Raw genomic sequence first — 13344 nt, forward strand, 5'->3', positions numbered from 1 at the left:
TTGTTTCAGCCCAGTCTACCACTCCAGCCGATCATCATGAACAAGCTGCACATCGTACCGCTCCTCACCCCTCCATACCCGCGCAGGATCATTACACGACGCAATCGCCCTCCGCAGATCGGAAAGTAGTCCTGTCGGACCGCTGGCAAGGACGCGTGTCGGGCCCTGCACCGTCCTCGACACGAAATCAGTAACGTGCGAGGCAACATCGGGGTGTCGATTCGTCCCCGCAAAGCCAGAGTCAGAGTCAGAGCCGGAGTTGGAACCCATGTAGTGTATTGTAAACGGCGTCTCTCCGTCCCGCGAGGTATTAGACTCAGTCCGCTGGATACCCTCCTTGACCAGCTCCTTCTCCAGTTCTTGGCTTTCGACTTGGGACTCGACATCCCCCTCGCGCGTCACAAACACCTTAATCCGGAAATTGGCACACCCCTTCGCGGCAGACCGCAGCTCGTCCATCTCGGCTTTGATCCACTGCATATCGGCCTTGCGGCGGATAACCCAGATGAACTCGAGTAGACCGCTTCGTGACGGGAAGCCTGGTTGACGAGATAGCTGAAGCAAGACAGGCAGGACGAAGGTTACGCCTGTGCCGCCCGCGACGCAAAGGATGTTGACGTCTGTTTGCAGTAGTTCAGTGCTCAGGATGGACTGTCCGTATGGACCTGCGAGGACAACAGAGGTCGAGGTCTGGTTTCCTCGCGCGAGCAGACCAAGCTGCCGCGTGAGCCCGCTTTTCGCGCGGATGATGTACGTATGTGTCTGCGCTTGCTGGCGGCTGTCTGTAGGCACGCTGCTGGGCGTCATTGGGTGTGATTGCCAGATACTCAAGTCCGGGAAACAGAGGTAGAAATGCTGGCCGATGGCCCAGTGGTGGTGTGAGAGGGTGAAATCCAGCCGGATGACGTCGCTGTCTGTGTCGTTGGGGAAGGAGGTTATCTGCGCTGTCGGGATGTGCATGCGCAGATTGCCAAGCCACGATGGTTTCTCGGAGGAGGAGGCAGTGGTGGTATGCAGCAGGACAGTCCGCAGGAGACGCGCCGCTCTATCTAACAGCCAGACCGTCAACGAGGCGATCATCCAGCAGGACAGCATCGCCCAGTGGCCCCAGCAGGCGCCGACGTACAGCATGGCCACGACGTAGTGCGATTTGCGGAAGAATTCGTACCCCGTTAATCGGATGTACCATTTCGCGGAGCAAAAGACCAAGAAGGACAGAAAGATCATGGCGACGACGCCCCAGATCATGTACTCTTGTGCGATGAACTCGTTCCACGTGGAGGGCTGTGGCTGGTAGAGCTTGCCCTCGATGACGGTCCAGCCGATGACGTGCAGGAACGATTGAATGTAAATGATGTATCCGAGCCAGCGGTGGAGGAAGAGGAAGTGGTGGTGCGGGATGCCTGTCAGCAATGAGAGCAGGGACTCGCGGGTGGACAAGAGGACGGCCAGCGGCGTGAGGGCGTAGGCCAGGACGCCGAGCCGGTCGGCCCAGGGTCCGAGTCCGACGCGGGTCTGCTGCAGGTTAGGATAGCCTTTGACGGGGCTGTACCAGGTTTTGTAGACGATGCCGACGAAGGAGAAAATGGTGAGGTAGGCGGTTAGGATGAGCAGGAGGAGGATGTTAAAGCCGGTTGTGTGGCCGAATACGCTGGGGAGATATCCTCGAAGAAGATGACGGTGGTAGGCTGATTTGAGGGATTGTTGACAGCGATAGATGAAGCTCTGAGGCTGAATCTTTTCCGTTTCTGCATCTTGACTGGAAGTATGTGATGTTCGACGGACGCGGATGAGCCGTCGCAGCGCGCAGAGCAACAAGACACCCAGAATTACACCCCAGAGAATGGCACTGTAGAGAATAGACAGGTCGTGCGAGTGATACACCGTGTCGAGATAGGCGCATTTGCCCTTGTCGCTGGTGCATGGGAGTTGGCGGTTATAGTAGCCCCAGTGATGCTCGACACCGGGGCCGGAATTGGGGATGTCCATGCTATGGGCGCGCGAGGAGAGCATCTTGACTGCTGCTGCTGCTACCAGATAATTGACATGATAGACAGATAGAAGCCATTGAAGGAGTCTTATACTCGACGGACACCGAGAAAGAATCTAGATGCGACAAGAGAGTGGACTGCCAAGAAGAAAATCTGCTCAAAGGCGTTGCCAAGATTTCCGCTTGTGGATATTGCCAGTTTGGCTGCTGCAGCGTTTCAGTCAGTTTCAGCCATCTGGCCTCTTCAGACTCTTCATGGTGTGAGTAACCTGATTAGAATGGTAGAATTGTTTCAGTTATAGACTCAGTGTCATAAGGTACCTGTGTATATAGGTATCTATAAACCATGATTGAAGATGCCAAGCAATAAGAAGATGATAATGTGCTCAAATGGGATCATCTCCACTCACTAGGGCATCCCAGTGGGTCTTAGGTCTATAGGCTCAAACAGCCGAAGAACAAGACTAAGACAGTCCCCCATAGGCTAAACAGACCATAGTTGAATGGAGGTTAGTCCTCCCCCGCGCACTCCCAAAACAATCGCCGTGGTCAAGACAGCCGTGGAGGTGACTGTAAGCACCAGGTTGCGGAATGCCCTCATGTACCGTGGCTTGAGCACTCGTTCAACATTACCCGCGAATTTAGCCGGATCATTCGTCTTGGGGAATACTTCCGTAGGCACATCTTTCTGTAGAAACTACAAGCCATCAGCGTTTCTCCCCGTGTACATGAACAAGTGAACTTACCTCGCACAATGGCTCCCATCCATCCTCCACACTCCATTCCAACAATCGCTCCGGAGCCACCAACCCCCGGATCATGGCGCAATACTCGCGATAAACCCACTTCCCGTTCTTCGCAATCGCCGAGTGCATCGTCTTTCCGCGAAACAATCCCGGATAGCCATGCGTGACATACAGCTCCCACAGCCAGAACAGATCCGCACAAAACACTCGCATCATCCACAGGAACCAGCTGTCTGAAATCTCCAACAGAGTCTTGATCGCGCTGCGATGCCACGCATCCAGATCCTTCCTCGTGTTCAAGATCACCAGCGCCTCCGGATACGCCTCCATTAGTTCAGCCGCGAAGAACGACGCCGCTGTATCCACCACCGCATCGCAGTGCCCCAGCAAGGCGTCGAACTCCCCACGCGACACGCGGAACTCTCCGTCCTCCTTCCCGTTCCACTTCGCCCGCGCTAGTTTCGCCCATGCCTCGATGTACCCCGCGTTCTCTTCGAAGGAGATGTCCCACCCGTGGTACGTGGTTAGACCAAGCTTTTGCAGCGCGACAGCGAGGCTCTCCGTGGCGGAACGTGGGAGGCCCACGCAGATCACCTGCATGGGCTTGGTGCGGGTGCGAGCCGGTGGCTTGGGGAGGTTGTAGAGGGTTTCCTTGACGGTTTCCATTTCGACTGGTTTGGCTGAGAAATGTGCCACTGGGCTGGATGGATGCTGCTTGGCTGGTTACATAGGGGTATTTATACGACTTTGTTGGAGAATATGGTACGGTTGGGCGTAAGCGGGATGGTGAGTGTATCTGCAGGAGGTGTCAGCATCGATGCGGTGTAACGGTAAATGGTTGGGCTGGGATGATGCTGGACGGTGATACCTCGTGTTACCTGCAGTTCGGATTGCCCGATGGCGGTTGGACATTGTGGCTGATTGGGCTCGTATAGGCTGACTGTTCCGGTGTTTTGGCAGTTCGTTTGCTTAGGCCCCTATTCATTACTTAGGATGGCTATGGCTGAATTCCTTATTGATATTCACTATCCACGAAATAATCATTCACTACATGTATTCACTGGCTCAAGCAAGAGGGACAATGGCTCATTCACTCTTTCTGTATATATATACCAGCTCATTCCCCCCCTTCCAAATCTTCCAGCTTTCCATCTCTGGGAGCATGAAGAGCAACCAGGATTAAACCTCTTACTACTCAATCATACTGAAGTTGTCTCAGACACTCCTCGTTCGCAGAAGGAGATAAATTGCATGACTGTCAAGGTTGGAAAGATCCCGGGCCAATGCCCGTTGATTGGAAGGTCTATTCCTTGGCCGAAAGTGAGTCGTTCATAGTCAGCTATTTTATGACTGTACTGACTTTTTGCTCCAGTAGCTCTGACGCAGCGACTGAACATGCAGCCCCGGGACTGCTTCGAATATTGTCTCAGGCGGCCATCTGTGGTGAACAAATACCTCCAGCGGAAGGACAATTGAACGCTTCTTCCTCATGTCATCGCTCGACCATGGCATGACTTGAAACAAGAAGACGCCAAGGTACGTTGACAGATAGTGGTCGGTACGTTTTGAGCTCTCCACTGACGGTGAAGTGTTCTGTCGCGCCCCGGCTTGCCCAACGAAGGAGGTCTGCATAAAAGGGCAGCAGACTTTTAGCACACGACAAGGCAAAAGGCAATTCGTTGCATATACCGATGGCCAGCTGGAGGATACCTTCAGTTGTCGGATTTTGGCACTCATCGAGTGTAAACGATCGCGGCGGGCGAAACATTCCTCCATTATACATCCTCGCATGCACCACGGAACCCGAGCCTACCGATCAGGGCGACTATGACCCCGCCAAATGGATAGCGCTCCCGGATGACAGTGACCTGTCATACATTGGCACCAGGCCGATCGAGAAGAACAGAGAGCATATCGATGGCGCCCAGCCCGTTTCTATCGCTGACACCCAGCCTGTTTCGACGACGACCGACTTACCATTCGGACCCGCAAAATCCACCCTCGGATTCATCCTCATTCTTGTCAGTTAAGGACGGTTTCACCACAGGCATTACGTCTTATCCTATCGTTGCTAGTGCAAAAGATGCCATGACACATTGATGTGGTTGGAAATGCCATCCGCGCCTTGATAGACTTTGAAACTTGTTGGCCTCGGAGACCTCTTTAGGTTTCCCAGAATGAAGGAAGCCATAGGATGATGCATATTCAATCAGCTACAGGAGAAGGGTATCACTGATCAGTGGGGGTTCGGTTTCCTATGAGGAGCTTCGCCGATCAGGTAAATGAGCATGCTTGACCAAAACTGAGGTGGTTAGCGTCCAGCAAGCAACTGAAACAGCATCCCGGCGGGGGCACGCCACATGCTTCCGACCACCCGCCTGGGCCAAGCCTATTATCTGACGACGGATGCGATGAAGTTATGTTACCTCTTGAGGATCTTCTACAAAAGGTGGGACAGACTGAAAAGCCTGAGGCTAACTCGACTCGGTTATCCTCGGTGAGTGCTCCTGTCATGATATTCATACCATTCTAAAACTAAACCATGTGCCATAGAAGAAAAAAGTCGAGTTAGAAACCATCCTCTTCGATATGGACGTACCCAGATTCCGGGAGGAGCTTCTCCCTTTACTGTCATTTGAAGACTGTCTGTCTTTGAGCCAGACATGTGTCCAACTCAACCATTAGGTCACACGTAATGTGGTCATCTTTCGAAGCGCAACTGGTCGCCTGCACTACACAAAATACAACCCTGAGCTGAATCAAATCTTTTTTTACTACAATGAGTATGATCCGTTGTACCCCGCACCAGTGATCTTTCGGTGGGAGGGTTATGATTTTGATGACAGTGATGACGCTTTCAGGGATTTTATCACCGCGTTCACCGCGATGCTAAGATTCTCAAACAGCGTGGAGATAATAGAAATCAGCTAGGTGCACAGGCTGTTGGAATTTTAGCGGCTCGGTAAACACTGATGGCTGGCTAGGTTCATAAAAGACCTAATGGCAGGCAACACCGCACCGGGCACAATGCCCAGGTTGAATTCCTTATGCACGTCGTTGCATATGTCGCAAACCGCGGGCACGATGTCCCTACTGGCATGCACATATCACATCTCTGTGATAACCGGAAATGCTTTAACCCGTCTCATCTGGTCGGAGAGAATCATTACTTGTGTCAGAGCAGGTTCCGTGGGGGGATTTGCGGTGACAGCATGGGCCTCGGGAAGACACTCCTGACCCTGCATATGGCGAGGAAGGAGATCGGGTGCTTCTCTCTGGTAGTTTGTCCGGCGAGCTGCAAGCTCCAGTGGGTAAATCAGATAAGCGAAGCTTATCGTGAGGTGAGTTATAGTTATATACACTCTCTCATTATTCTCATAATGTTTATTGTACTGATATGTCTTGATAGGGCTACGAGCCCCGCGTGTTGGTCCTCGAGGACCCACGCACCCCAGCAAGTGCACTAGTCGGGAAATGGGACATTATCATAGTCTCGTACAACTTCTGGAGCGGTCTCTATCTCGCTGTGGAGCAATACACACGCAACTTTCGTCGGTTCACCGAGGGAGATGGCCCAGCACCAGTGCATCCAGCGAGTCCTTTCCTCATCTGGTCGGAGAGAACCTGAGAGGAACAACCAACGAAAGGGTTGCCGGGACCCGATGCCTGCTCAGTCCACGGCCACATAGTGGTTGATCTATACCCACATGAACCCCTCTGCACCCTAGCTCCTCGCGATGATGTCTACTGTTGCCTAGGAAGAGAGGATGACCCTGAAGGGTGGAGGAACACCCAGGCTGCGGGGCATTCTGGCAGATGCATGCGGTACGGGAAAGACAACGACCCTAATCACAACGCTCTGGTATGCGTCCCTCACCGCGGGGAGAAATCCCTCCCACACCGGGACGTTGAGTCTGCCTTCGACCGCCATTCGTGGACGAACCACCATATTTTCCTCCGGCCGATCCAGGAACCCGGGCCCCATAATCTTCTCCATGAGCAGGTTGTTGTGGGAGATGAGAACGGAGTACAGGGCAGATAATGGGCGTCTGATATTAACGCGATCCTACGGGAAAGGCTGGGTTCGAGCAGGCGAAGCAAGAGGCCCTCGGCAGGCGTTCTGGAGTATGTCCTTCCTATGGACTATAACAGCCCAGGTTATGCAGTCAGCATGGACTGGGTCAAGAAGCATATCTATAATTTCTCCGCAGATGTTTTCGCTAAATGACAGGCGGGTTGATTTCCGGTTTCATGCCTGGTGTGGGCGGCCCCATTTAGGGCATATCTGCCCGTAGTTAACACCTACAATCAATTACTGTTTCTACTATCTTGATTGGACCACTCGATCAATAGCAAGCAGAGTATATGTGCTATGTTTCCTACAGCTGGCCCCATGGCACCCATTTCGAGTATGTAGGAGGCAAGGCTGAGAGCGGGGAAGATAGAAAGAGCCCCCATGATCTCAGACACACAGAATATAAGTGGTGCCACGTATTGAAAGCATGAGGGGTTATAATAATGGTTCGTGAAGAGATAAGTGGCTCAGAGGCTTCTTAGCAACAACCCAAGTGAGGAGCCTAAGTCGTTGCGTAATAAATGATTAGGCATGGTGCTACTGTATTTACAAGAGGTTTAAAGAGAAGCATATAAGCAAGAGATCCTTCCCCCAACTTCCTGAACCCTTCAGTACTCACTTGCTCTCCTATCTCCAACCTAAAGTATACAGGTATCAATTTACAGGCCTATCGAACGGTTAATCAAACGTGCATCTTCCTGATTCCCAGCTGCCTCCTACTGCCACACGCAATAGCTTCACATACTCAAGAACAAACACACACAACTACTTTTACGCACAAAATGCAAGTAAGTACCATATTCAAGGTCCTTTGATTGCGTCGAGTTCTATGTATCTATAAGTACTTAATAAGACCTTGTTAGGAGCACGGCGGCGGATCATGTTATGTCGGCATGCAAGTCAATTACTGCGGCACTGTCTGGACAATTGCAGCGATGGCAGGTGGAGCTATGCTGAATGCAGGGTATACTTTTGTGATCCACAACATGTACGGGCAGACAGCGACAGTATCTGGTGCAAGTTTAAGCCCTGCCTGAAGATAGCGTCTGGGTTTCCTTGAACCCGTAATTTAAGAATTAGGATGAAGGTGTTGATCGGAACTAGGATTGTCGTCACATCCACAATATCATACCTCTCGATTTATACAAGCCTGATAGCGTCGTTGGGGGTTAATTGCTTCCTATCAGCCTTTCCTTGATATTCTCCCCGGGAAACAGATATGATGGATCAGATTCATCAGGACCAAGGGCAGTGGGACTCATGGATGCTCCTCGCACCCAGCGTCGGGCAGTTATGAATGGACCTCGCATGACCGGCAGGTGTTTAGGCTGAGTCTGGAACAGCCAAAGCCCAGTGAATCAAGCGCACACAGACCCTGGGCAGCGGGTACAGCTCTCCAAGTGGAGTTGAAGTCTGCCTTGATAAACATGCTAACAGGCAGATATAGTCTGAGCAAGTTGCCATTACTGGATAGGAACTCCAAGTATAGCTTATTCCTTCAGTAGTGGGAGCCCAGCATATCAAGGTTATAAGAACTATTATTGGTGAGTCCAATCCTATATCTACTCTCTTCTTCTATAATCAACTCTAATCTACTTTTAGAAATTATGTTTCTCTTTTCTTTCTTCTTCTAAGTACCTATTTCTAAGTTCCCTTGATACCCTAAGTAACAATTCACCTTCACAATCTCTGTCTTTGAAAATCTTAGCATTTTTTGAACGAGATATATCTATGAGATGTGAGTACATACATTGAGCTGGCCCCACTAATGGATCTTTCGATTTGGCCTTTCTCGTCAAAATGCCCTTGTTTATCATATCATGTGGCAATTGCCCTCAAGAATGATGAATTACACCTCGGTTTCCGGCACTATCTTGTTTATGGGGAGCGAATCACACCGAAAGCTATTGCACATGCGCGGAGAGTATCGCCGAGCTATTGTTCCTAGCGACTTATTATGACACAAAACGCCAGGAACAGAATATCAAGGCTGCCAAGGAATGAGATGCCCAATTTCCACTCAATCAAGTGGTCCCTGGCAAGTTCATTTCTGACACAGTGGGGAAACCGTTGGAGAGGGGAGGAGATCAACTTGCAGAATGGAATGGTCTCACGCGGTTTAAAGTATCTGTTTATGTCTATTTTAGGGCACTCAGTCCAATTAATCTTATGCCCACTTGAGAAGCGAGTCAGAGCATCTTGTTTCCTTTTGTAATTATTTAAAACCATTATTATTGGCTAAACTAGAGAACTACAAGTATATCTGGTGTACCCTCGTCTCTGACACGAATCGATTTTGCTCTTGTATGTAGGAAGCCAATTTGACCTCAAGACCAACAAGTATCGCCATAGCCGATGCGTTCAATTCTCATTATGACGTTCATAATCTTAATCATCTTAGGTCATGGCAGAATTGTGTATACCGATCGATCAGATGTACAAACAGTCGATCTCGATCTCCGGGGAATCCATGACGTCAATCAAGCAGCTCTCTATGAGAACCTCTTCTCTACTAGAGGCATATACAGAAGCCTTGGTCAGTTCAAAAATTACTCTCACTATCAGCAATTAAGACAAAATATAGGTAGCCAAAATGGTAAAAGACAAAAACACCGTCATCGAGTATGTCCCCCTCCCCTCTACCAATCCATCTAACCTAACCACTGCTCCAAGAGAATTCAACGACCTGGTCAACATGACCCCCGCTGAACTCCGCGCCTGGCTCAAGGAAGAACAATCCCAGTCCTCAGGCTGGAGGGGCGCGTCCGCGTCCGGCGAGACGGTCGGTCACGAGAGGTATTACTCGTCCTCATGCCTACCCGTCTGGATGGACAGTGCTGAACAAAATGACGTTGACGTCCGAACAGCGGCCGCAGAATCGTGGATATCCTCGAACATAACCCGTCGAGAGACCCGTCTGGGTACTCGGACGAGGATCTAGAGCATATGCGCAGGGTGGTCTCGTACTGTAAGCGGCATCTGGCGCAGGAGGAGCAGGCGAAGAGGGATACAGGTAGTAAGAGTTACAGGTCGTTGAAGAATTGGGGGCATGATGCGTTGAAGGAGTGAGTCAGTCGATCTTTGAGGGGGGTTGTGGTGGTAGATGGGTAGGTTGCTGTTTTTTGAACGTGGTGACTGTGGGATTCGGGCCTTGTACAGGACTGTGCCATTTCTTGTATGGCCTCTTTGGCTTTTCTTGTTATCTACTCAGGTGAAAGTAGACTGCTGACGATCTGGTAATAGCAAACTTATGTCAGCTGGCGTACAAGCAAGCAACAGGCAACGAATAGTTTATCGAGATGGTTCGAAGGCGCCGTCCTAGGGCCTAGATCGCTTAGCTCTGTATAGGCGTGCTACTTCAAATCATACTCAAGTGTATACGTGTAGCCTGCAGACCCTGACATTAGCACAGGGAATTAGCTTGATGCCGCTAACTGTAAGAATCGTTTTACTCAGGCGCCTAAGGCTGGCATAATAGAGGCCTGGCCACTCGCAAGCATCAACGACATCCGTGTCCGAAACCCGAACAAAAGAGTTAATATACAACAGCATAGCTTTCTTACCAGGAATGGACTAGATTCTCTAGTGGCGACAGAAAGACCAATCTGTCCCACAACTAGCTCGAATTACTCATTGCTTTATCAGCTCTAAGCAATTTCAGAATGAGACATTTTTGGGACATTTCCGCTTCCTCCAGCCGCTAGGAGCTACATCGGCAGTTCCATCTGCCGATAGAATACACCCCAAACTTTAAACCTCCCCCAAGGCCGTTTCGCAGGACATCGGAAATGCAGCACGGTTGATAAACCCAGTGACGTGAACGACTATCCAGTAGCTTATCGGCCGAATCTAGCACACAATGGATAGTTAAACTCATTTTGGATGGAACCGGCCGTGCTTGCGTCGGGGAGGTTGGGCGGTTAGGGCTCTAGGCAGTTGACGCCGAGTCCAAGCTCGGTTGTCAGCTTGTCATCGCGTCCGACAGCGGGCTTAATCCGTGGTCGTTTGGGGTAGAGGATGTCATAGCCAATGCCAGGCGCTGGAGATAAGAAATGGTTGGATGGGGCAGTGGTCCATCGTTCTGATGGATGGCCTGGGGAAGTGGAGTTTCAGATGGGGAAATCCGGGGTTGCTGTGGAGCTAGCTCCCCCTGCGTTATTCTCCGGGCATTTTCATCCCCCGCTTTTAGCCTGTTGATTCTAGTCCGTGGATTTCGACACTCTCAAACTTAAAAGCCACTGGAAGGCCACGCCAATATATAGGCAGACCTCGGTCGCGTAAAGTATAAACATCCGCGTTCGGTAACCGTGCACTACTGACTGCCGGGGGAATTCCGCACTGTGGAAGACATCTCTCGTCGATGTTATAAGGAGATCGGACCCTACGGTGCCAGTCTAGCACTCAACTACGCACTACTGCGGATGAAGAGTGAAATTTGCCCAAGATGGAGATGAATCATGATGAAACTGTAAGTAACCAGCAACTGGCTCGCACAAAGCAAGCAACGCTGACATGAAGCATACAGACGATCCATCAGTATGTTAGAAGCCTCACTTGGTTGGAAACCTCTGACACACGAACAGGATCGAGCAGCAGCTCAATACCAAGATCTATCCCGGAACGGAGATCATGGCAGATGTGGGCTCCGTCCACTTTGTCAAATCCTCCGACCGAGTGCTGGTGCCACAGCCCTCCCAAAGCCCTCATGATCCTTTGGTATATGGCCCATCCGCATGACTCGGTGAGACGAACGCTGACGTCCGCAGAATTGGAACAGGTTCTGGAAGATGAGCGCCATCTGCATGGCCACGGCAGTGTCGTTCAGTCAGGGTCTGGGACCATTGGCACTGGCGCCCATGTTTCCACAACTGATGAAGTCGTTTGATGCCGATCTGGCTTCCGTGGTCAAATTCACCGGCGTTTGCATTCTCGTTCTTGGTTTCAGTAATTTCTTCTGGTGCGTCACTCGAGAGTCTCGAAACCGACGCGTGGCTGACGAGTTGAAGGGTTCCCGTCCAGGCAACCTTCGGTCGACGGCCGGTCCTGATCTTTTCCATCCTCATCTGTCTGGTCAGTAACATCTGGCGAGCGCTTGCTACTTCCTATGGAAGTTACATGGGAGCATGCATCCTGAACGGATTCGGAGCTGGGCCTGCCGAGGTAGGTACACTCGAAATGACACAAGACTTCATGTTAATCAGGGATGATAGACAGCCCAACCCGAGATCATTGCTGACGTCGTGTTCCTCCACGAGCGAGGAGCATACAACACGCTATACTTCACCGCCTATTTTGGTTCTCTGATGGTAGGCATCGTGAACAAGGCAATAATGACTTGAACTGACTTGTCACCATAGGTCGGTCCCGTCATCTCCGGTCCCATGGCAGAACACATCGGTTGGCGCAGCTTCTTCTGGCTCAACACCGGCATCCTGGGCGTCGTTCTCGTAGCCCTCGTCTTCCTGTTCCCCGAAACCAAATGGCACCGCGCCCATCCATCCGAGATACAGCATGGTCAAGAACAGGTGGTGACTCCCTCGTCGGCCTCTGAGCCGGAGAAGCCGGTGGAGGTCACCCTGCAGCAGGAAAACGTAGCATCCGAGAGCGGAGCAGATCAAGACCCTTGGCTGCGGAAGGGCTATCCCTCCAAACAGCAGTTCATGCTCTGGCAGCCGTCAGACAACTATCTCAAGACACTGTGGACCTGCTTCTGGATTCCGTGGAAACTACTTTCGTTCCCCATAGTCGAACTTGCTGCGTTCACCGTCTCGTGGTCCGCCAGTTGCTTTTTGACCTTGAATCTCACCCAGAGTCAAGCCTTTGCCGCTCCTCCATACAACTTCAACAGCCAGACCATCGGGTTCTTCAACTTTGCCATTATCGTAGGGGCTGCCATAGGCTTGGCTACCAACGGGCCTTTGTCTGACTGGATTTCGATGAGAGCCACAAAGAAGAACAGAGGTATTCGAGAGCCAGAKATGAGATTGCCAGCCATGATACCCTATGTGATCATCATGATAATAGGCAATTTCGTCGTGGCGTTTGGCTACGAGCACAAATGGGATTGGAGGGTCAGTTCACAGCATTGCGTTAGAAGCGGCTCAAGCTAACTGCCTTGTAGATTATTGTGATAATCGGCTACACTTGCGCTGGCATTCAGGTCTGCGCTCTTCCAGCCATTACCAGCACCTACGCCGTGGACAGCTATAAGCCCGTTGCGGGCTTAGTCTTTGTGGCGATCACAGTCAACAAGAACCTGTGGGGTTATGGATTCTCCGAGTTCATCACCCCGTGGGTGATTAAAAGCGGTTTCGTAAGCCCCATCATGATGAATATGTCTTTGACCACTCTCTGGTGTCTTTGCGCCATTCCGGTCTATTTCTACGGAAAGCGTTTCCGGAAGTGGACTGCCAAGTCATCAGTTCACAGTATGTAGTTCCATCATTGTTGCAAGTAGCGCTGGATGCTTTCCGATTCTCAGTTCAGAATGAGTTCATGCAATGAATACTTTGATCCAGGACCTTCAGCGTATA

The 13344-nt window shown here is 51.0% G+C and overlaps 5 protein-coding genes across 5 annotated transcripts; 3 read left to right on the forward strand and 2 right to left on the reverse strand.

The window, feature by feature from the left end:
- Positions 1 to 15: 15 nt before the first annotated feature.
- Positions 16 to 2013, reverse strand: Asppvi_011318 (ferric reductase family protein; the record flags this gene model as incomplete). Its single annotated transcript, XM_043307148.1, has 1 exon — positions 16 to 2013. One exon carries the CDS (start codon positions 2011 to 2013, stop codon positions 16 to 18), a length of 1998 nt encoding a protein of 665 aa, XP_043163083.1.
- Positions 2014 to 2474: 461 nt separating this feature from the next.
- Positions 2475 to 3402, reverse strand: Asppvi_011319 (sulfotransferase family protein; the record flags this gene model as incomplete). Its single annotated transcript, XM_043307149.1, has 2 exons — positions 2475 to 2687; positions 2737 to 3402. The coding sequence occupies 2 exons, from the start codon at positions 3400 to 3402 to the stop codon at positions 2475 to 2477; spliced, it is 879 nt and encodes a 292-aa protein (XP_043163084.1).
- Positions 3403 to 4427: 1025 nt separating this feature from the next.
- Positions 4428 to 6364, forward strand: Asppvi_011320 (uncharacterized protein; the record flags this gene model as incomplete). The annotated part of the gene is made up of 3 exons (XM_043307150.1): positions 4428 to 4757; positions 5721 to 6077; positions 6146 to 6364. The coding sequence occupies 3 exons, from the start codon at positions 4428 to 4430 to the stop codon at positions 6362 to 6364; spliced, it is 906 nt and encodes a 301-aa protein (XP_043163085.1).
- Positions 6365 to 9404: 3040 nt separating this feature from the next.
- On the forward strand, positions 9405 to 9880 carry Asppvi_011321 (DUF3140 domain-containing protein; the record flags this gene model as incomplete). The annotated part of the gene is made up of 3 exons (XM_043307151.1): positions 9405 to 9433; positions 9485 to 9607; positions 9679 to 9880. The coding sequence occupies 3 exons, from the start codon at positions 9405 to 9407 to the stop codon at positions 9878 to 9880; spliced, it is 354 nt and encodes a 117-aa protein (XP_043163086.1).
- Positions 9881 to 11271: 1391 nt separating this feature from the next.
- On the forward strand, positions 11272 to 13247 carry Asppvi_011322 (putative MFS transporter; the record flags this gene model as incomplete). The annotated part of the gene is made up of 8 exons (XM_043307152.1): positions 11272 to 11279; positions 11395 to 11527; positions 11578 to 11768; positions 11818 to 11971; positions 12022 to 12117; positions 12169 to 12772; positions 12836 to 12882; positions 12933 to 13247. The coding sequence occupies 8 exons, from the start codon at positions 11272 to 11274 to the stop codon at positions 13245 to 13247; spliced, it is 1548 nt and encodes a 515-aa protein (XP_043163087.1).
- Positions 13248 to 13344: the final 97 nt, after the last annotated feature.

Source organism: Aspergillus pseudoviridinutans (assembly GCF_018340605.1).
Source record: "Aspergillus pseudoviridinutans IFM 55266 DNA, scaffold_9, whole genome shotgun sequence".
In the NCBI taxonomy this organism is placed as follows: Eukaryota; Fungi; Ascomycota; class Eurotiomycetes; order Eurotiales; family Aspergillaceae; genus Aspergillus; species Aspergillus pseudoviridinutans.